The sequence below is a fragment of the Hyla sarda genome, chromosome 4 (genome assembly GCF_029499605.1).
Source record: "Hyla sarda isolate aHylSar1 chromosome 4, aHylSar1.hap1, whole genome shotgun sequence".
Taxonomy (NCBI): Eukaryota; Metazoa; Chordata; class Amphibia; order Anura; family Hylidae; genus Hyla; species Hyla sarda.
Window position 1 is genome coordinate 97,717,093 of NC_079192.1, and position 23,255 is coordinate 97,740,347.

At 44.6% G+C, this 23,255-nt stretch overlaps 1 protein-coding gene across 13 annotated transcripts in view; it reads left to right on the forward strand.

The window, feature by feature from the left end:
• MEGF11 (multiple EGF like domains 11) overlaps positions 1-23,255 on the forward strand; it is a 581,277-nt gene that overhangs the window by 406,343 nt on the left and 151,679 nt on the right. For all 13 annotated transcript variants that reach the window (XM_056571698.1, XM_056571686.1, XM_056571690.1 and 10 more), the window contains 2 exons: positions 3,702-3,914; positions 5,732-5,906. In XM_056571698.1, the coding sequence (XP_056427673.1) occupies positions 3,702-3,914; positions 5,732-5,906 (388 nt within the window). The remainder of the gene's footprint in view (positions 1-3,701; positions 3,915-5,731; positions 5,907-23,255) is intronic.

A 23,255-nucleotide genomic window follows, 5' to 3' on the forward strand; every position in this document is an offset into this window, starting at 1 on the left:
TCTTAATTTAATTAGTTAATAAAATTGTTATCAAAAAATGTTAACTAATAATGGGAAGGGGGTGAGGGTACAGGTGAGTGCCTACACTCAGAGCCTACACTCACCTGTACCCTCACCCCCTTCCCATTATTAGTTAACACTTTTTGATAACAATTTTAATAACTAATTAAATTAAGATTTGATATCTAAGCCTTATTGGTGATCTTTCGCTTATGCTATATATTATTTACTCTCACCAAGGGATATCTTTATCATTTTTTGGGTTGAGAAAACCAATTATCTATATTTTCTCTTGAGTTTTCCATTCATATAAATGACAAGTTACACAGATTCTTATTCTTGGTAATTTTCCTGCTTCCATCACATCCAAGTTCAAGAGATGACTGTTCACTTTTACCTCATATATTCCACCCCTAGATAGGGGCCATTGTCCCAAGATAATAGTGTTATTCACATCACCTCCTCCTAATGTTTTGACTGGTTTGTGTGTTTTTTATAGACACATGTATTTGAGATAATTGGGTAAATCAACTTCTGTTTCTGGAAACACAAATTTACATCATGAGAACATCCATCTTATACCTGATACCTGTCTTTATCTGTACCCTCAAAATTGTAAATTGCTGAGGAATCTGTTCATTACATATAATTGTATTCAATCAGTGGGGACAAACCCTTAGCCAGTGGAGAGTCACCTCATACTAGGTTAGGCTGGGTTCACACCACGTTTTGTTAAATACGGTTCCCGTATACAGCTGGGAGGAGGGGGCAGGGCTTAATCGCGGCGCCCGCACTCAGCCGTATTCAGGAACCGTATTTATTGTATGTCTATGAGCCGACCGGAGTGAACCGTGGTCGACCGCGTTTTTGCCTACGGTCGGGAAACTGCATACGGCCGAAAGCGAAGCCGACCGGAGGCTGCGGTTCACGCCGGTCGGCTCATAGACATACATTAAATACGGTTACCGAATACGGCTGAGTGCGGGCGCCGCGATTAAGCCCAACCCCCCCCTCCTCCCAGCCGTATACGGGAACCGTATTTAACAAAACGTGGTGTAAACCCAGCCTTACACCACAGCGTTCTGAACATGAAAGCTTGGGGTTTCCATGTTCGTCAAGGGAAGGGGACATGAAGGCTGTGTACTAGCTGTCATGCCCCCTCCCATTGACATGAATGGTGGTGGGGTGCCGTGATGTCACGAACGTGGAAGCCTCAAGCTTCCGTGTTCAGAATGCTGCGCTACGGGGACGGAAATCGTGGAGGGAGGAGGGGGTCACAGCGGCAAGACCCCCTGCAATCAGGCCCCTATCTTATCCCCTATCCTTTGAACAGGGGACAAGATATCTAGGGGCGAAGTACCCCTTTAAGGTATGTATATTCACATGTGGAAGATTTATTGCAGACATTGTAGCAACTAAAAATCAGTTCTGTACATCTGCGGATGTTTTTGCAGCATGCACTTGGATTTCTGCAAGTTTCACTAAAGGGGTATTCCAGGATTTTTTTTATTTGACTATGCTACAGGGGCTGTAAAGTTAGTGTAGTTCATAATATAGTGTCTGTACCTGTGTGTGACGGTGCTCTCGCAGATCTTCTGTGATTTTCACCCCAATATTTATTTTAAAAGCATACAAAATTACTCACGTCTCGGGTTTTCCCAGGTTACAGTGCGTCAAGATGTGACTTTTCTAGTCAGGTGATCAGAGGGAGCCTGTCCTGCTTCAAAGGGTGGAGCGACTGTTGAGTGGGAGAGAGATAATTTGCAACATCTGGAGGCACCCTGGTTAGAAAACACTGGTCTTTTGAATGGAATGCAACTCATTTGTGTTTCAATGGGTGGGGTGGCTGATGTGGGGAAGGGAGGAAAGTGACCTCAAACTTACAAGCATGGAACTATGGAAAGTGTAGTTTGAGAACAAAATCCAACAGGAAATACTCAGTTCACAAAAAGATAGTCACAGCGTTATGGTAATCTTACAACATAGCCATTTAGCCCCAAGACAAGCACCAATCCTTCCTAAGCATGTCCATTACTGTCTGCCAGGTATGTACTAAAATCACCTTATGGTTGATAACGCCTTTAAGAGGAATGGGACAGTTGCATAAGTTTCTGTAACAAATCTGACAGGTGTGAACATTCCCTTACCTTGCCACTATATATGTAAATGTATATAAATCTATTTATGAGTAGTTCTTCAACATCTAAGCTACAATCTAAATCCATATCTCTGAGCCACTCAGCAGTTCCTTACAAGTCGTTCCATTGTCTCTCAACCATTTATCAAGGGGACTTAAATTAAGAATCTGCAAACACTTCAACAGCACTGAAACCAAAAAAGGTTACATTTAATTGTTCCTATTAAATGTTATGGTGGAAGATGGCGAGACTTTAAAAGGTTTATTTTCCTTTATGGGAATAAACAGGGTTATTTGTATCAAGAGGATTGATGATTGCTTCTCTTCTTGATAGGAAGGAACTCATGTGGATACATAAATTACTTGCACTCCTTCCACTTGGTTTAAATATTGATTCAGATGTTCACACCGTCTTATAAGTAATTGGCGTTATGTATGGAGACACATGCACACATGTTTTATTATTATCACCGTCACCTTTTCTATCTTGACGCACGGTTATTAATAGGTATTAAGTTACGTCTATTTAAATGGTTCGTGTCCACATTTGGGATAGAAATGTTGTATTGACAGAAATATAGCAAATGAAGGGAGCATAGCCAAGCCAGGCATAAAATTAACCTGTCCATGTATAACGGAGATACGTATGCTAATAGAATCATCAGGAGAACAATGTGGAGCGGAAAGAGGGATCTTTGCAAGTCTATTTTCTCATCATTTTATATCCACAAGCTCATTATGAACACAAGGTCTGTTATATCTAAAAGAGAAAACAATACAATGCTGAGTAACGGAGGTTAAATAGCCACTGCCATTTGATCAAACTTTGCATAGATCAATAGTTCAAGCAAATAAAAGAAAGACAGTAATAATATATTTTATTCAACAAAAATGCTTCTTTCTCCTGTTGTACAACTTTTTCCCTCTCTCTTTTTGTCCATTATTCTGGGGTTTTGAGGGGACCACACACCCAAAAGAACATTTGTATTTTGTTTTCAGTGGTCATCTGATAAATTAGGCGCACAATAGACCCGCCTAACCCTCTGTAGTTTGGTCTATATTGATGCGGGACATAGACAGCTTTGATAAATACCCCCCATTGTGGCTAGATTTCCACAGTTTTGTTTTTTTTTTCATCATTTTTTCATCAAACAGTATAATACATTGTGATAAATCTAGCACATTCTTAGGCTGTCTAGTCTAGGTTTACATAGTCTAAGAACACAACAGTTTTAGTATTTCTGAGACTATGTGTAATATAGTAGGGTTTATAATACCCATACTAATTGGGAACACCTTAAAGCACAAATCCCAAGTTTCAGGCCCGTGCGATCTTGAGTTCCAATGTGGGGAGACGTAGGCCATGCCGAACGGTACAGTTGCCTAAGCAATTGTTTCACGATCAGCAAAGTTCAGTGCACAAGTCCCATTTATCAGAAAAATGGCTTGTGCATGGAACTTTGTAGCTCATGTTACGGTTGTATCAGCAACTGTTCTGCCCTGTGTGGCATAATGTTGATGTTGATGAATATATGTAATGATTGCTCATTTCCTTTATCTATAGGTGTCAAGAGGAATGCCCGGTTGGTACCTATGGCTACCAGTGTGCTGAAAGATGTGACTGCCAGAACGGAGCCAAGTGTTACCACATCAATGGTGCCTGTTTGTGTGAACCAGGCTTTAAAGGCATCCTCTGTGAGGAGCGTGTGTGTGCTGAGGGACTGTATGGACTTAAGTGTAACAAGAACTGTCCGTGTAACCTGACCAACACTCGTGGGTATGTACAGTATGATGGTATCTATTGTGTGCAGGATTCTCCCATTTATTCAGATATCTTTGTGCTATTGGGAAATCCTTTTAACCAAAATCACTGCTGAAACCATATGATATAAGACATTTCTACTAAATGAACTGGAGAAAAACTATTGGTATAACTTAATTATCTAAGGGAAACGGGGGGACGGCTGGAGATGTAATGACAAAAGCCATATGCAATCTACTACTGAAAGGGGTATCCAGGATTACAAAAGCTGAGCTAATTTCTTTAAAAAAAACAACAACAACAAATAAACAGCACACGCTAAGTGTAAAATATAGCTTTTAAAAGACATGCATTAAAAATGTCCAATCAAAAAATATGGTACCAAGGTATTAGAGATATGTATGCATGAAATAGAAAATTACTAACACACAGTGAATATAAGTGAGGTGGGTGAAGTTGGGGAAAATTAAAGAAGGGAACGTCACCTTGGTTGAAACCATCCTGTTAAGGAGATGGGTCCCTCAAAAGACAGGGTCAGTGATAAACTGGGGTCTAGTTCGTAGAGTGGGCACCTTTATCCCTTATCCTTAAAGGGGTACTACCGTGCTGACAACTTATCCCCTATCTAAAGGATAGGGGATAAGTTGCCTGATCGCGTGGGGTCCCACCGCTGGGGATCCCCGCGATCTTGCACGCAGCACCCCGCTCTCATCAGGCCCCGGAGCGAACATCGCTCCGGGTCTGATGACTGCCAATCACAGGGCTGGAGTACAGCTGTCTCGCCCCTGCCATAGACTTGCATTGAGGGGGCGGAGCATGATGTCACACGGGGGCGGAGCTGTGACGTCACGATCACCAGCCCCATCATCAGACCCGGAGCGGATGTTCGCTCCGGGGCCTGATGAGAGCATGGTGATGCGTGCGAGATCGCGGGGGTCCCCAGCGGTCAGGCAACTTATCCCCTATCCTTTAGATAGGGGATAAGTTGTCAGCACGGTAGTACCCCTTTAACCATAAATTTTCAGTCCAGCCCCCCTTCTTTAACAATTTCCACTAAGTTCACCCACCTCACTTATATTCACTGTGTGTTAGTTATTTCTATTCCTTGTGTATATATCTCTAATACCTTGGTACTATATTTTTTGATTGGACCTTTTTAATGCATTTCGTTTAAAAGTTGTATTTTAAAAATACAAACCACAAGTTTAAGGGGAAAAAGATTAATCCTTCCCATATCTTGCATTATCACCTGCCAGCCATGTCATCAGCTTCCAGCATCAGCAAAGCCATCCTCAGTCCACTGCATGTAAAACAGCGCAGTTATAAAATAATTCATTAATGACTCTAAAAGACTCCCTAAGGAATCATTCTACTGGCAAATGCCCGTATATAAGCCTATTGGAAAATTGAATTAGCTGACAAAGTGGGAATTTATTTTCAGATTTCTGCCAGCAGGAATGTCAGATGTCACCCCAGTAGTGTCACTTGTTTGTGTACCTAGTTTTTTCTTTTAGGTGAATTTGTGACTCTCTGCAGGAAAAGTTAGGAGCCTCCAGGTTTCCTTAATTTTCTTGGTGTTTGCATTCTGTGGCTCGGCTCCTGTTTTGCTAAATAATCCTTCACTTTCTCTATACATTTAAATAATAGATTTTTCCCCCCAAGGAGCTGGGTTGGAGCAGATGAATGAATTGCAGGGTTACTGCGGGTGAAAGAATTGCAGGGAGTAGGGTCCCAGCCTTGCCGGCCGCTGACACCAGGATGTATTGTTTTAATTAGTTCTCCCACACACCCCACAGCTCCATGCTGACAAGTCTCTCTCTCTTTTCTCGCAGCTGCCACCCGCTGTCTGGGGAGTGCACCTGCAGGGCAGGTTGGAGCGGCCTGTACTGTGAAGAACCCTGCCGGCCTGGCTTTTACGGAGAAGGCTGCCAACAGCTGTGTGCCTGTTACAATGGAGCGGACTGTGATGGGATGACAGGGAGATGTCTTTGTGCTCCGGGATACACAGTAAGACACATCCATGGGTCAATTTTATTTGTTTGTTCCTTCTATACTCCTTGGTTAGTAAGCCAGATACATTAAAGCGTACCCGTCAGATCCAACAAAAAATTATTTTTTTATATATCACTCAGTACCTAATCGTGACCATGTACATCTAATGTTTATGTGTCTAGCACCTTTATTTATTTTTTTATTCCACTTTTAATTTAGCTCACTAGTCTGAATTCCTCTCAAAGGGAGGGGGCGTGGCCTCACTGTGCAGGTCTCCGCCCCCTCCCTCAGTATGCTGTCTGCTCACATCTCCCCCAGCATTAGCAAAACTACAACTCCCAGCTTGTCCTCACTGACAGTAGCGGGGCACAAGCTGACAGTGGGAGGATTTTTCCTCCAGCTGTGAGCCCTGTGCTCACAGCTGTCAATCAAGGAAGTGTGTCCATGACATAGGTGATGACGCATGGACACAGCGGGAATAGTATGTGTCCAAGGAGGCAGGGGGGGCAGTTGTATGACTGGCTTTTTCAGTATGAAATATAAAACATTTTCTAATTAAAGCAATTGCAAAACCTATTGGTTTTGCATGCTTTACAACATATCAAAAGTTTTTGTATCTGACAGTGCCCATTTAAGGATTCGAGATCACTGTTGTTTGCATCTTTACATCACCGGCTATTATCTTCTTATTACATAACAATCAAATACAATGCCTTTATACAATTATACAGTATACATATCTGACACTTTTCGACCATTCCGAATGACATCTTTTTTTCTATTGTTTATGTCGTAGTGTTTTTCCCATTGTATATTTATTATAAGAAAGACAATTTCCTAAGGATTTATCTGACTTGAGCCGTTTCTCATTCTTCTATAGCTGACTTATTTTCTTACATCTTTTTCCTGCAGGTTTCATACAGGAGATAAGAGGTTTGATAATTAACCTATGCAGGCTTTGTAACTTTGTAATCCTGGGTCTCCTGGAGAGGGTTTAAATTGGTGAGATTGGGGCCTGAAATCTCTAATTATACACCCCTGATGGTAAACTTTGACAAATTTACCCCCAGCAGGGTCTTATTCAGGATCCTGAACCACCGTGAAATATTACATTGCAGACCATGCCGTGATATTGTAGCAGGTTTGTTGAATCCAAAATGTCTCGGATTGAAACAAATAATGCATTGTGTGCATAAGAGCTAGGCGAAGAAGAATTTAAGAATACCTCCTGGCCTTGGTTGCCATCTCGTGTCTGGCCCTGGTTGAATATTAGATTGCTCTGGAATTTTTTTTTTTTTTCTTCTGTACTTTTAAAAATAAATGAGCCTTCGAGTCTGCGTTCCCCCCATGACTGCGGCCTCAGTTCTTGTAAAGAGTCTGCCCCCCTTCTCTTAAATCTTAACAAGTCCGAAGTGCAGGACACTCATGTTTATTTGCTAAGCTCAGCTGCTGGCTCCAAAAGTGCTGCAACAGCAGAAAAAAAAATATCCAGATCGGCCCACGGAGTTCAAATGCCACCATGCTGAGAGAGTCTCAGGAGCAGGGACTGGCTGTACTGGCCTCGGTCTTCACAAATATTCACTGCCCATGCCATCTGCCAGAACAGCTATTCACAAACACATAGATGCAATGGGCTAATCCGCCGCCTCTCATTGTTATTATTTGCAAGATGTCATTGTCATCCTGATCTGATTCTCGCACATCTGCGTTGTGTCACGGTAGTCACAGGGGTGCTACCTCACTAGTTATGTTACTTAAACGTAATTGTCTATTGTGCCAAGGTAGCCTACTGGTATGATAATATACTTGTAACATGCAATCACTTTGTAAGACAAGATCCATCTCTATTTGGAGGGTGGCTCACATCTGTTGTAGGACCCTTGCTGTCAATTGTCAGGCAGTTGAAATGCAGGTCTGATCCCCAGGTGTTCTGCAAGAACAAATTACACAATTATTCTAAGATTGGTTCAACTGATCTGCAATTCACGTGTATCTATAAGGCTAAGTTTCCACTTGTTTTTTTTCTGGCATTTTTTTTTACATAGAAAAATCCCTCAAAAAATCTGCCCTGTTATTATGCACTCCCAGGATGCACTTTTTGTGTTTAAAAAAAAAAAAATGGGTTTTTGTCTTACCATTTTTTCCCCCTGCGTTTTTATCATGACAAGATATGTGATTCTTTCATCATGTGACGCAAGGATTTCTATTGAAGAAATGGAAAAAGAAAACGCCAGAAAAGCACCAATGCTAAACCCATATGTTGTTTATATAGTCTTTTTTTTCTCCCCTTAACGACCACGAAGCTAAAATGTATGTCCTGGTTCAGAGGTACTTGGCGCACCAGGACGTACATTTACATCCTGCGTATGACCATGAGCATCGGAGCGGTGTTCACGTCATAGACGGCTGATAGCAGCCGGGGACGCGCCAGTAATGGCCGACATTAACCCCTCAGATGCCGTGATCAATACAGATCATGGCATCTAGGGCAATGCGCATGTTAAAATAGATGATCGGATCGCCCACAGCACTGCCGCGGGGATCCGGTCATCTGTAATGGCGGCCGTCTCCTCCTGAGACCGAGCAGACCAGAGCAGAAGATAGCCGATAATACTGATCAGTGCTATGCCCTATGCATAGCACTGAACTGATTTCTATTGCTAGTCCCCTATGGGGGAAAAAATGAAAAATAAAAAGTTAAAAAAAAATGTGAAAAATCCCCTCCCCCAATAAAAAGCGTAACATTTTTTTTTTTATAAACATATTTGAAATCGCTGCATATGTAAATGTCCGAACTATCAAAATATAATGTTAATGATCCCACTCGGTGAACAGCGTAAACATAAAAAATTAAAAAGTCAAAAAATGCTGCTTTTTTGTCACATTTTATTCCCCAAAAAATTTATATAAAGTAATCTAAAAGCTTTATGTATGCAAATGTGGTATCGATAAAAAGTTCGGTTGACTGCACAAACAAGGAGCCCTCATACCGTCCCATATACGGAAAAAAGTTATAGGTTATCAAAATAGGGCAATTTTACTTTACTGATTTTGTACAAAAAGTTTGAGATTTTTCCAAGCAGTTCAAAAATAGAAAAGTATCTAGCCATGGGTATCATTTCAATCATATTGACCCGCAGAAATAAGAACACATGTCATTTTTACCATAAAGTGTACAGTGTGAAAACGGGACCCTCCAAAATGTGCAAAATTGTGGTTTTTATTTAAATTTCCTCCCTAAAAAAATTATTCTTTGGGTTTTCCATACATTACATGGTAAAATGAGAGATTTCATTACAAAGTACAATTGGTCATGCAAAAACAAGCCCTTATATAGGTCTGTAGATGGCAATATAAAAGACTTATGGATTTTAGAAGACGAGGAGGAAAAAACAAAAACGCAAAAATAAAATTGGCCTGGTCCTTAAGGGCAAAATGGTTAAAAAAGGGTTAAAAAAAATAGCATGCTTTCAACATGTTAGTGTCTGCAGGTGTCTAGCCTGGTGTCTGCAGGTTTTGGCCATGTCCAAATGTAATCAGATCAATTTCTGCTGGATTATTCACAACAGAAACCATGTTGGGAGCCTCATAGAGTGACGTCTATTTGACATTAATACTGGACATTGTCACGAGGGTTGGAGGTCACATGATAGCAGATATTTAGGGAATTTTTCCATATAGATGAGATTAAGATTTTGTCTTCTGGTAGGATGGATATTAACATCAATTCAATTTACCATGAATTTTTCATTGAGTGTCATTAAAGGAGTACTGCAGCCAGTACTGATCGCAGGGGGTCCGAATTCTGGGACTCCCCACGATCACCTGTACGGTGCCCTAGGGTGTGTGTCTGTTGACCTCTTAGTGAGGTCAATAACACAAGCATTTGCCTACGGAGAGCTGTGGCAGTTACGGGGCCCCTTATGGGAGATGACGTGGGGTCTCAGTGGTCAGACCCCCTGCGATCAGACACTTGTCCCCTATCCACAGTTGTCTTGGGCTGCAGTACTCCCTTAACAGGGTTTTCTGGGAGTTTTAAAAAGTTTAGTACAGGCTGGAATTTGGGTTAAAAAAAAAGAATAGAAACTTTACTCACCCCCCAAATTCGCTGCTGCTCCAGTATTTCCCATATTACCACTGTGATGGCATGACATGCATTGTTGCTGTCACCCTGCAGCCATTCACTAGCCTTAGTGGTATATCCTGCCTTACAACCAATGATTGCCTATAGCATTTAATGAACGATATATGTGATGCCATTGAAGCTGCTCTGGCCGAGGACACCAGAATGGCAGAAGCACTGGAATTTAGTTTTTTTTTACACTGGTTACAGGCAGCCTGTACAACATTTTTAACACTCTCAGAAAACCCCTGTTTGTCTGGGAAGGTTGCCCATTCTGGAGATTGGGGGGGGGTATCCTATTGCCCCCCCGCCCCCCCCCCCCCCCCCCCCCCATGATCGGACACTTACTTTTCCCTTATCCTGTGAATAGGTCATATGTTTTGCAAAACCAGAGTAACCCTTTAATGTTTCTTTCTTAACATTTACAACAAATGGCAAAATGTCGTATGTGAAATAGTACAAATAGCCATTTTATTGTGATTATAATTATTGATTTACATAGTGCCATCATCTTCTGGAGGTCCTTATGCAGGATACTATTAGGGGTAATATACAGAAATTACAAAAGTACAGTGTGGTAGAGACATATGAAAATAGTGTTAAAAGAGGTTACAATCTATAAGGACTATAAAATAGATCAGGAATAGGACAGGAAAAGCTGTTAGAATTCTGCTTTGAGGACTCTTTAGGAAAGTCTATCCTTATACATAAGATAGAGCCAGGGACTAGTCATAGTATTTAGGATATTGGGCAGACTAAATGGGCCAAATGGTTCTTAAATGCTGACACATTCTATGTTTTTATGTCTGAAATGTTCATTGTCGGGTGGAATTAGGTAGTGAGTTCCAGGAGAAAGGAGAAGCATGAGAGAAGTCTTATACTATCTAGAGCACCAGTAATTCCAGGCTACTGTACATATTAAAAAATGCTTTCTGTACACACACAGGACATGACTGACTGCTACAGAAGGAAATATGACCCCGTCCATGAGGGATTACAGTCTACAATGGCTTTACAATATGGCCAGTGTGTATTACTTGCTACATCTTATTTTTGCATCTATATTACAGACACAAGTCCCGGTCTGACTTATCACCTGAATTGACAACAGACGGCAAACAGGCCGTGACTTGAGTCCCTAATAAGGACGTAAAAATCTGCATGTGGCACACCCGTGTTGAATATTTATTACATCATCTCAAAATATTGCTGTTTTTGTGGATATCTCTTGACTCTGGGTCCTTTGTCTGACTTTCTTAACTCGATTGACTATTTTATTGATTGCAGCGCCCTATGGCTGCTGTTTCCCACCTCCTACTCAGCCCCGCAGCTCATCTCATTTGCTTTACCTGAACTAAACTTATCTCCTTATCTGTCCGGTTTTGTGAAATGTTCTGTGGCTCGGCACTGACAATTGCTTGTGCTATCCCCTACAGTCTCTGGCTCAGCACTGACTATTGCTTGTGCTATCCGCTACAGTCTCTGGCTCGGCACTGACTATTGCTTGTGCTATCCCCTACAGTCTCTGGCTCAGCACTGACTATTGCTTGTGCTATCCGCTACAGTCTCTGGCTCGGCACTGACTGCTTGTGCTATGCCCTACAGTCAGCACTGACTATTGCTTGTGCTATCTCCTACAGTCTCTGGCTCAGCACTGACTATTGCTTGTGCTATCCGCTACAGACTCTGGCTCAGCACTGACTATTGCTTGTGCTATCTGCTACAGTCTCTGGCTCGGCACTGACTGCTTGTGCTATCCCCTATAGTCTCAGGCCCGGCACTGACTATTGCTCGTGCTATTCCCTACAGTCTCCGGCCTGGCACTGACTATTGCTCGTGCTATCCCCTACAGTCTCTGGCTCGGCACTGTCTATTGCTCGTGCTATCTTCTACAGTCTTTGGCTCGGCACTGACTATCACTCATGCTATTCCCTACAGTCTCTGGCTCTGCACTGACTTTTGCTCGTGCTATCCCCTACAGTCTCTGGCTTGGCACTGACTATTGCTCGTGCTATCCCCTACAGTCTCTGGCTTGGCACTGACTATTACTCGTGCTATCCCCTACAGTCTCTGGCTCAGCACTGACTATTGTTCGTGCTGTCCACTACAGTCTCTGGCTTGGCACTGACTATTACTCGTGCTATCCCCTACAGTCTCTGGCTTGGCACTGACTATTACTCGTGCTATCCCCTACAGTCTCTGGCTTGGCACTGACTATTACTTGTGCTATCCGCTACAGTCTCTGGCTTGGCACTGACTATTATTTGTGCTATCCCCTACAGTCTCTGGCTCAGCACTGACTATTGTTCGTGCTGTCCACTACAGTCTCTAGCTCAGCACTGACTTGCTCGTACTGTACCCTACAGTCTCTGGCTTGGCACTGACTATTGCTCGTACGGTCCCCTACAGTCTCTGGCTCGGCACTGACTATTGCTCATACTGTCCCCTTCAGTCTTTGCAGAATTCTTCCTATGCTCCCAGTTACCCCTGACTGGGTCCTCGGTGCTGCATAGCTCCTCTGCTTACCTTTACCTTCCCTCCTTGTCCCTTCTCCCTGCCAATCTCTAATGTTCTTTTCACTTCCTTTTAAATGAACTGCCTCATCTGATTCCCGTCAGTATGTCTGTGGCCTTTACCCGGCCCTAATCAATGTCCCTTCACCTCGGTAATGAGGCTTTTATCTCCTTGATTTATTTCCAATAGGTCGCGTGTACAGCTGCCCACTAATCCCAGTGACCTGTCACTCACCATCCCTCCTGACCAGCAGGAGCTTGGCAGCTACTTCACATCCTCATTGCTACTGAAACTCTTCCTAATTAGAATTGGGTAAAGGCCATAGATGTCCCAGTTCCATCTGTCCGACCATTCCCAACGTGCGCCTTTTGTAGCTTGTAGAGTTCTGTACAACTGTATGGCACTACCCTCCTCATCTAGCAATAAGAAGGTACACACGTCTAGTGAAAAAAATGTGTAGTCACACGTACAGTATCCTGCGCATATTTGGCGCACAGGATTTGAAGCTGCAGATTTGATGCTGTGTTCAGTCATTCAGTTTACATCTAAATCTGCAGCTTCAAATCCTGCACATCAAAAATATGTGCAGGATACTATTTGTGTTAGCAGACCCTAAGGCAGTTTTTCCCAACCGGGGTGCCTCCAGCCATTGCAAAACTACAACTCCCAGCATGCCCGGACAGCCGAAGGCTGTCCGGGCATGCTGGGAGTTGAAGTTGTGCAACAGCTGGAAGGCACCCTGGTTGGGAAACACTGGTATAAGGCCTCATTCACATACATTGGTGTGAGCAGGGAACACAGGAAATAATTCTAGCACATATATAAATTTGGTGAACATAAGCAAAAAACAAAAACAAATACAACAATAACAAAAACAAAGCAATAAATCATTTCAGAACACCATTTTGTATCCTTCTCTCCTCGCAGTCGTTTCGCAGTTGCAACTTTTTGGAGACTTTTTAAAAGTGCCCTTCAAAGGCAGTTTTGTTAGCCAGGTCTGATCTGGCTTTGACTTGCGACATTTTGGAGGGGTTTGTGGTTTATTTATTTATTTTTTTTTGCCTTTGTGCGACATTCGCACTTCATAGATTCGCAACCACTGCAAAGTGAAAACTGAAAGTTGCTTGGGTAAGGCTGTTTGTTGCAACTTTATGTGTACCCACAAAAGTCGCAAAAATAGTGCTTTGGCACACGTGTGACATTTTGTGTGCCCCAAGTAAGCAAAAAATAATAATAATTAATAATAATTAATGTTGCCTGTGGTTTAAAAACAAAGTAGCATTATATGAAAGGGTTTGTCTGAGATTGCAAATAAAAAAAAAAGTCTAAGTGCACAAACAGCGCCACTCTTGTCCATAGGTAGTGTCTAGTACTGCATCCTAACGCCACACTCTTACACCAGGAATAGTAGCTGAGATACCAGACATGTTCCATAGACAAGAGTGATGCTGGATCTAGGAAAGACCATTGTAATCTTAGACAACCCCTAGAATGTCTTCATACCACAGAATAGGGGAGATTTAGCAAAACCTGTCCAGAGGAAAAGTTGCTGAGTTGCCCATAGCAACCAATCAGATCGCTTCTTTCCTTTTTAACAATATAAACGAGAGAAAAAAAAAACACAGGAGGTGTGCCCCTAGTGAGGACCGTTTTCCAATGATAAAAGATTAACGTAAAGATGGGTTCTTACCCCTAGGTGTTGCGCTCAGAGCACAACACCTATAGTAGCGTCTGTATATGGAAGATCAAGGGAAACCGCTTGTTACGCCGAGCGCTCCGGGTCCCCGCTCCTCCCCGGAGCGCTCGCTACACTTCCCTCACTGCAGCGCCCCGGTCGGTTCCACGGACCCGGGGCGCTGCGTTACTACCTCCGGCCGGGATGCGATTCGCGATGCGGGTAGCGCCCGCTCGCGATGCGCACCCCGGCTCCCGTACCTTACTCGCTCCCCGTCAGTTCTGTCCCGGCGCGCGCGGCCCCGCTCCCTAGGGCGCGCGCGCGCCGGGTCTTTGCGATTTAAAGGGCCACTGCACCGCTGATTGGTGCAGTGGTTCCAATTAGTGTTTTCACCTGTGCACTTCCCTATATCACCTCACTTCCCCTTCACTCCCTCGCCGGATCTTGTTGCCCTAGTGCCAGTGAAAGCGTTCCTTGTGTGTTCCTTGCCTGTGATTCCAGACCTTCTGCCGTTGCCCCTGACTACGATCCTTGCTGCCTGCCCCGACCTTCTGCTACGTCCGACCTTGCTTCTGTCTACTCCCTTGTACCGCGCCTATCTTCAGCAGCCAGAGAGGTTGAGCCGTTGCTAGGGGATACGACCTGGTCACTACCGCCGCAGCAAGACCATCCCGCTTTGCGGCGGGCTCTGGTGAAAACCAGTAGTGACTTAGAACCGATCCTCTAGCACGGTCCACGCCAATCCCTCTCTGGCACAGAGGATCCACTACCTGCCAGCCGGCATCGTGACAGTAGATCCGGCCATGGATCCCGCTGAAGTTCCTCTGCCAGTTGTCGCTGACCTCACCACGGTGGTCGCCCAGCAGTCACAACAGATTGCGCAACAAGGCCAACAGCTGTCTCAACTGACTGTTATGCTACAACAGTTACTACCACAGCTCCAGCAATCATCTCCTCCGCCAGCTCCTGTACCTCCTCCGCAGCGAGTGGCCGCTTCTGGAATACGACTATCCTTGCCGGATAAATTTGATGGGGACTCTAAGTTTTGCCGTGGCTTTCTTTCCCAATGTTCATTACACTTGGAGATGATGTCGGACCAGTTCCCCACTGAAAGGTCTAAGGTGGCTTTCGTAGTCAGCCTGCTGTCTGGAAAAGCCCTGGCTTGGGCCACACCGCTCTGGGACCGCAATGACCCCGTCACTGCCTCTGTACACTCCTTCTTCTCGGAAATTCGAAGTGTCTTTGAGGAACCTGCCCGAGCCTCTTCTGCTGAGACTGCCCTGTTGAACCTGGTCCAGGGTAATTCTTCCGTTGGCGAGTATGCCGTACAGTTCCGTACCCTTGCTTCAGAATTATCCTGGAATAATGAGGCACTCTGCGCGACCTTTAAAAAAGGCCTATCCAGCAACATTAAAGATGTTCTGGCCGCACGAGAAATCCCTGCTAACCTACATGAACTCATCCATCTTGCCACTCGCATTGACATGCGTTTTTCCGAACGGCGTCAGGAGCTCCGCCAGGATATGGACTCTGTTCGCACGAGGCGTTTCTTCTCCCCGGCTCCTCTCTCCTCTGGTCCCCTGCAATCTGTTCCTGTGCCTCCCGCCGTGGAGGCTATGCAGGTCGACCGGTCTCGCCTGACACCCCAAGAGAGGACACGACGCCGCATGGAGAATCTCTGCCTGTACTGTGCTAGTACCGAACACTTCCTGAAGGATTGTCCTATCCGTCCTCCCCGCCTGGAAAGACGTCCGCTGACTCCGCACAAAGGTGAGACAGTCCTTGATGTCTACTCTGCTTCTCCACGTCTTACTGTGCCTGTGCGGATGTCTGCCTCTGCCTTCTCCTTCTCTGCTGTGGCCTTCCTGGACTCTGGATCTGCAGGAAATTTCATCTTAGCCTCTCTAGTCAACAGGTTCAACATCCCGGTGACCAGTCTCGCCAGACCCCTCTACATCAATTGTGTAAACAATGAAAGATTGGACTGTACTATACGTTTCCGCACGGAGCCCCTTCTAATGTGCATCGGATCTCATCACGAGAGGATTGAACTGTTGGTCCTCCCCAATTGCACTTCTGAAATCCTTCTTGGACTTCCCTGGCTTCAACTCCATTCCCCAATCCTGGATTGGTCCACTGGGGAGATCAAGAGTTGGGGGCCCTCTTGTTCCAAGGACTGCTTAAAACCGGTTCCCAGTAAACCTTGCCGTGTCCCTGTGCTTCCTCATGTAACCGGTCTCCCTAAGGCCTATATGGACTTTGCGGACGTTTTTTGCAAAAAACAAGCTGAGACTCTACCTCCTCACAGGCCTTATGATTGTCCCATTGACCTCCTCCCGGGCACTACTCCACCCCGGGGCAGAATCTATCCTCTGTCCGTCCCAGAGACTCTTGCCATGTCTGAATACGTCCAAGAAAATTTAAAAAAGGGCTTTATCCGTAAATCCTCCTCTCCTGCCGGAGCCGGATTTTTCTTTGTGTCCAAAAAAGATGGCTCTCTACGTCCTTGCATTGACTACCGCGGTCTTAATAAAATCACGGTTAAGAACCGCTACCCCCTACCCCTCATCTCTGAACTCTTTGATCGTCTCCAAGGTGCCCATATTTTTACCAAACTGGACTTAAGAGGTGCTTATAATCTCATCCGCATCAGAGAGGGGGATGAATGGAAAACGGCATTTAACACCAGAGATGGACACTTTGAGTATCTGGTCATGCCCTTTGGTCTATGCAACGCCCCTGCCGTCTTCCAAGACTTTGTTAATGAAATTTTTCGTGATCTACTATACTCCTGTGTTGTTGTATATCTGGACGATATCCTGATTTTTTCTGCCAATCTTGAAGAACACCGCCAGCATGTCCGTATGGTTCTTCAGAGACTTCGTGATAATCAACTCTATGCCAAAATAGAGAAATGTCTGTTTGAATGCCAATCTCTTCCTTTTCTAGGATACTTGGTCTCTGGCCAGGGACTACAAATGGACCCAGATAAACTCTCTGCCGTCTTAGATTGGCCACGCCCCTCCGGACTCCGTGCCATCCAACGTTTTTTGGGGTTCGCCAATTATTACAGGCAATTTATTCCACATTTTTCTACCATTGTGGCTCCTATTGTGGCTTTAACAAAAAAAAATGCCGATCCCAAGTCTTGGCCTCCTCAAGCGGAAGACGCCTTTAAACGACTCAAGTCTGCCTTTTCTTCGGCTCCCGTGCTCTCCAGACCTGACCCATCTAAACCCTTCCTATTGGAGGTTGATGCCTCCTCAGTGGGAGCTGGAGCTGTCCTTCTACAAAAAAACTCTTCCGGGCATGCTGTTACTTGTGGTTTTTTTTCCAGGACCTTCTCTCCGGCGGAGAGGAACTACTCCATCGGGGATCGAGAGCTTCTAGCCATTAAATTAGCACTTGAGGAATGGAGGCATCTGCTGGAGGGATCAAGATTTCCAGTTATTATTTACACCGATCACAAGAACCTCTCCTACCTCCAGTCTGCCCAACGGCTGAATCCTCGTCAGGCCAGGTGGTCTCTGTTCTTTGCCCGATTTAATTTTGAAATTCACTTTCGGCCTGCTGATAAAAACATTAGGGCCGATGCTCTCTCTCGTTCCTCAGATGCCTCTGAAATTGAACTCTCTCCTCAACACATCATTCCTCCTGACTGCCTGATTTCCACTTCTCCAGCCTCCATCAGGCAAACTCCTCCAGGAAAGACCTTTGTTTCTCCACGCCAACGCCTTGGGATCCTCAAATGGGGTCACTCCTCCCATCTCGCAGGTCATGCGGGCATCAAGAAATCTGTGCAACTCATCTCTCGCTTCTATTGGTGGCCGACTCTAGAGACTGATGTGGTGGACTTTGTGCGAGCCTGCACTATCTGTGCCCGGGATAAGACTCCTCGCCAGAAGCCCGCTGGTTTTCTTCATCCTCTACCTGTCCCCGAACAACCTTGGTCTCTGATTGGTATGGATTTTATTACTGACTTACCCCCATCCCATGGCAACACTGTTATTTGGGTGGTCGTTGATCGATTCTCCAAAATGGCACATTTCATCCCTCTTCCTGGTCTTCCTTCAGCGCCTCAGTTGGCTAAACAATTTTTTGTACACATTTTTCGTCTTCACGGGTTGCCTACACAGATCGTCTCGGATAGAGGCGTCCAATTTGTGTCTAAATTCTGGAGGGCTCTCTGTAAACAACTCAAGATTAAATTAAATTTTTCTTCTGCATACCATCCTCAATCCAATGGACAAGTAGAGAGAATTAACCAGATCTTGGGTGACTATTTACGACATTTTGTTTCCTCCCGCCAGGATGACTGGGCAGATCTTCTACCTTGGGCCGAATTCTCGTATAATTTCAGAATCTCTGAATCTTCCTCCAAATCTCCGTTTTTCGTGGTGTACGGCCGTCACCCTCTTCCCCCCCTCCCTACCCCCTTGCCCTCTGGTCTGCCCGCTGTGGATGAAATTTCTCGTGATCTTTCCACCATATGGAAAGAGACCCAAAATTCTCTCTTACAGGCTTCTTCTCGCATGAAGAGATTCGCAGATAAGAAAAGAAGAGCTCCTCCCATTTTTTCCCCTGGAGACAAGGTATGGCTCTCCGCTAAATATGTCCGTTTCCGTGTCCCGAGCTATAAGTTGGGACCACGCTATCTTGGTCCTTTTAAAGTTTTGTGTCAAATTAATCCTGTCTCTTACAAACTTCTTCTTCCTCCTTCTCTTCGTATCCCTAATGCCTTTCACGTCTCTCTTCTTAAACCTCTCATCCTCAACCGTTTTTCTCCTAAATCTGTTCCTCCCACTCCTGTTTCCGGCTCCTCGGACATCTTCTCTGTCAAAGAGATTTTGGCCTCTAAAAAGGTCAGGGGAAGAACTTTTTTTTTAGTGGATTGGGAGGGTTGTGGTCCAGAAGAGAGGTCCTGGGAACCTGAGGACAATATCCTGGACAAAAGTCTGATCCTCAGGTTCTCAGGCCCCAAGAAGAGGGGGAGACCCAAGGGGGGGGGTACTGTTACGCCGAGCGCTCCGGGTCCCCGCTCCTCCCCGGAGCGCTCGCTACACTTCCCTCACTGCAGCGCCCCGGTCGGTTCCACGGACCCGGGGCGCTGCGTTACTACCTCCGGCCGGGATGCGATTCGCGATGCGGGTAGCGCCCGCTCGCGATGCGCACCCCGGCTCCCGTACCTTACTCGCTCCCCGTCAGTTCTGTCCCGGCGCGCGCGGCCCCGCTCCCTAGGGCGCGCGCGCGCCGGGTCTTTGCGATTTAAAGGGCCACTGCACCGCTGATTGGTGCAGTGGTTCCAATTAGTGTTTTCACCTGTGCACTTCCCTATATCACCTCACTTCCCCTTCACTCCCTCGCCGGATCTTGTTGCCCTAGTGCCAGTGAAAGCGTTCCTTGTGTGTTCCTTGCCTGTGATTCCAGACCTTCTGCCGTTGCCCCTGACTACGATCCTTGCTGCCTGCCCCGACCTTCTGCTACGTCCGACCTTGCTTCTGTCTACTCCCTTGTACCGCGCCTATCTTCAGCAGCCAGAGAGGTTGAGCCGTTGCTAGGGGATACGACCTGGTCACTACCGCCGCAGCAAGACCATCCCGCTTTGCGGCGGGCTCTGGTGAAAACCAGTAGTGACTTAGAACCGATCCTCTAGCACGGTCCACGCCAATCCCTCTCTGGCACAGAGGATCCACTACCTGCCAGCCGGCATCGTGACACCGCTGCCATGAGGAACAAGCCCGGTGTGACGCCCGTCAGTCCGGTAAGTAGCAATAGAGATAATTACGTGGATAAGTTCCTCTCAAGAAGGCGCTGGTACCCGGGGATGAAGATAAAGTTCTTTATTTGGCAACGCGTTTCGATCCCGAACCGGTATCTTCGTCGGGATCGAAACGCGTTGCCAAATAAAGAACTTTATCTTCATCCCCGGGTACCAGCGCCTTCTTGAGAGGAACTTATCCACGTAATTATCTCTATTCCTTTTTAACAAGGCCTCTGCAAAATAAAAGAAGTGATCTGATTGGTTGCTATGAGCAACTCAGCAACTTTTCCTCTGGACAGATTTGATAAATCTCCCCTTATATGTTTATATTAAAATCCAGGAACAAAGCATAAGGGTATGTTCACACGTACAGGATCTGCTGCATATTTTGTGCAGCTGAGTTTGCTACCCATTAACTTCAATGGGTAGTAAAATCAGCTGCTGAAAACATGCAGCAAAAATATGCAGCAGATCTTGTACATGTGAACGTACCTTAAAGTGAGGAAAATACCAGAAAAATATATTTTTTTAAAACATACAACTGAATCAGATATTTTAGAATGTCTGTGCCGTTTTGTTGGACCCTCATTTCCCTATAGGGTTGTAAATCCTTTGGGATGTTTTTTGCCAATAGAAAAGAAAAAACAATATGATAAATACTAACCATAAACCATCAGACAAAAAACTGCAGTACAGCACTTTACCACTTGATGGTGATACTTGCAGATTCTCAGTCCGTTCTGCATTATCCTTGTGTAATGATTCGTGAGTGGTGTTGCTCGTGAATATTTGCAATGCAAATTTTATTCGCAAATATCGCATATTCGCGAATATAGCACTATATATTCGTAATTACGAACATTCTTTTTTTTGTTTTTCACAGTACACATCACAGTGATCATCCCTCTCTTCTTCCAGCTTGTGTGGTGTAATGAAGGCTCTAATACTACTGTGTGAGACTGGCGTGCGAATTTTCGCATAAGCAAATTTCCACATATGCAAATTTTCGCATATGCTTATTTTTTGCATATGCAAATTTTTGCATATGGTAATTTTGTATATGCTAATTTTCGCATACGTGGATTTTCGCATATGCGAAAATAAACCGCGAATATTACGAATATGCGAATTTAGCGAATATATGAGGAATATTCGTCCATATATTCACGAAATATCGCAAATTCGAATATGGCCTATGCCGCTCATCACTATTCGTGAGCAGTACAGTTGAGAGAACTTATCTGAACTAATATAATATGTATTCGCAGGCAGTGTTCATATTCTGTAAATAGATAAGAAGCAATGCAATATTATCAGGTCGGACATATACAGAACAATAAAAAATAAAAAATAAAGATTCAAAGTCTCAGTATCTGTTAAATGGATCATATGCAGTGATTAGAGATGAGTGAACTTACAGTAAATTCGATTTGTCACAAACTTCTCGGCTCGGCAGTTGATGACTTTTCCTGCATAAATTAGTTCAGCTTTCAGGTGCTCCCATAGGCTGGAAAAGGTGGATACTTTCCTAGGAAAGATTCTCCTAAGACTGTATCCACCTTTTCCAGCCCACGGGAGCACCTGAAAGCTGAACTAATTTATGCAGGATAAGTCATCAACTGCCGAGCCGAGAAGTTTGTGACGAATCGAATTTACTGTAAGTTCGCTCATCTCTAGCAGTGATCATGGGGTGATCTTTGGATCTTATTTTAGTCCACCAGATCAACTGGTAGTGTACAGTCCTCATGTAATGTTATAACATTTTTCCATTTGCCACTCTAAGGCTAGGTTTCCACTTGGTTTTTTTTCTGCCGTTTTGTGGAATACTGCCACTGCGGTTTTTGAGTCAAAGTTAGAAGTGGATTCAGAAGGAAAAAAAATAAAAGAATGACTTCTCCTTCCTACTGGATCCACTTCTAGATTTACCCCAAAAACTGCAGTAGGAGTTTTCCCCCAAAAAAACACCAGACAAAAACCTATGTGGAAACCTATCCTAAAGCCGTCCACACATTACTTGCAGGAATCCTTTCACAGTGACAATGCAGACCAATCTGCAGGCATCATGGTATAGAGCAGGAGGGGCTGAGCAGACTGATATGGTTTTACAGTGATCCCTCAACTTACAATGGCCTCAACATACAATAGTTTCAACATACAATGGTCTTTTCTGGACCATTGTAACTTGAAGCCAGACTCAACATACAATGTTATGGACAGTTCAGATCTGTGAAACATGTCAATACCTGCAAGATCTGGCCAATCGAAATGGGCATTTCACTGGTAAAACACCTGTATTACTGAAGTGTATGCACTGACTGATGTCTGGTAGCGCCCCCTACAGTACAGGGAGGTATTACATGTTCTGTACACTTTACCTGTGCCAGGGTTAGCTGCTCCTTTGGACACCAGGTGAGGACGGCTGCATGTTACTTTTTAAGGACATTGCGTGTACTGTATAGGACCCTGAAGAAGCTCCTGTCCTCTACATAGACCAGTTTTTCCCAAGCATGGTGCCCCCAGCTGTTGCAAAACTACAACTCCCAGCATGCCTGGACAGCCTTTGGCTGTCAGGGCATGCTGGGAGTTGTAGTTTTACAACAGCTGGAGGCTCCCTGCTGTGGAAACAGTGACATAGACAGTGATTACAGCTCCCAGCAGATATTTCCTACTTTTATATGTAAGGACTTGCTTTATCTATATTAGTTATCTACTTATTTTTCTTTAATCATCACTTTTTCCTTTTTTTTGGATGACATTTTGGTGCCTTTAGAACCGATTACCAGGCTTCCATAGAGTTCTGGTCTCAACATACAATGGTTTCAACATACAATGGTCATCCCAGAACCAATTAATATTGTAACCCCTGTATTAAAAAAGTTCCTGTAAATGTTTTATTGATTTAAATGGGCGCAATCATTTGCAAAAACTTTTTATATAATGTAGATAGTTACATATGTTTATTTGTAATATGCATTGATTAAAAATATGTATATTTTTGGGAAATATAATGCTCCAGGCTTCATACCACTAGGGGTCCCTCTACTGTCCAGAAAAATGTCTTATCCCTTCGGCTATTTCCTGTGTGTTTCTGTACCGAGACAAAATACAAGAAGTGTGGGAGGTCTTTGCAGGCTCCTGGATTGGGAATCAGCCTGCTATGTGAGCCGGGGGCATGTCACAGAACCTCAGTGCAGGAGCCAATTGTCAGCATTTTAAACCTCTGCTCATGCTCATGGTCCAGGGGGTGGTCCTACCAGTGTTCTGTCAGTCATTGATAAGTACCTCCCACTG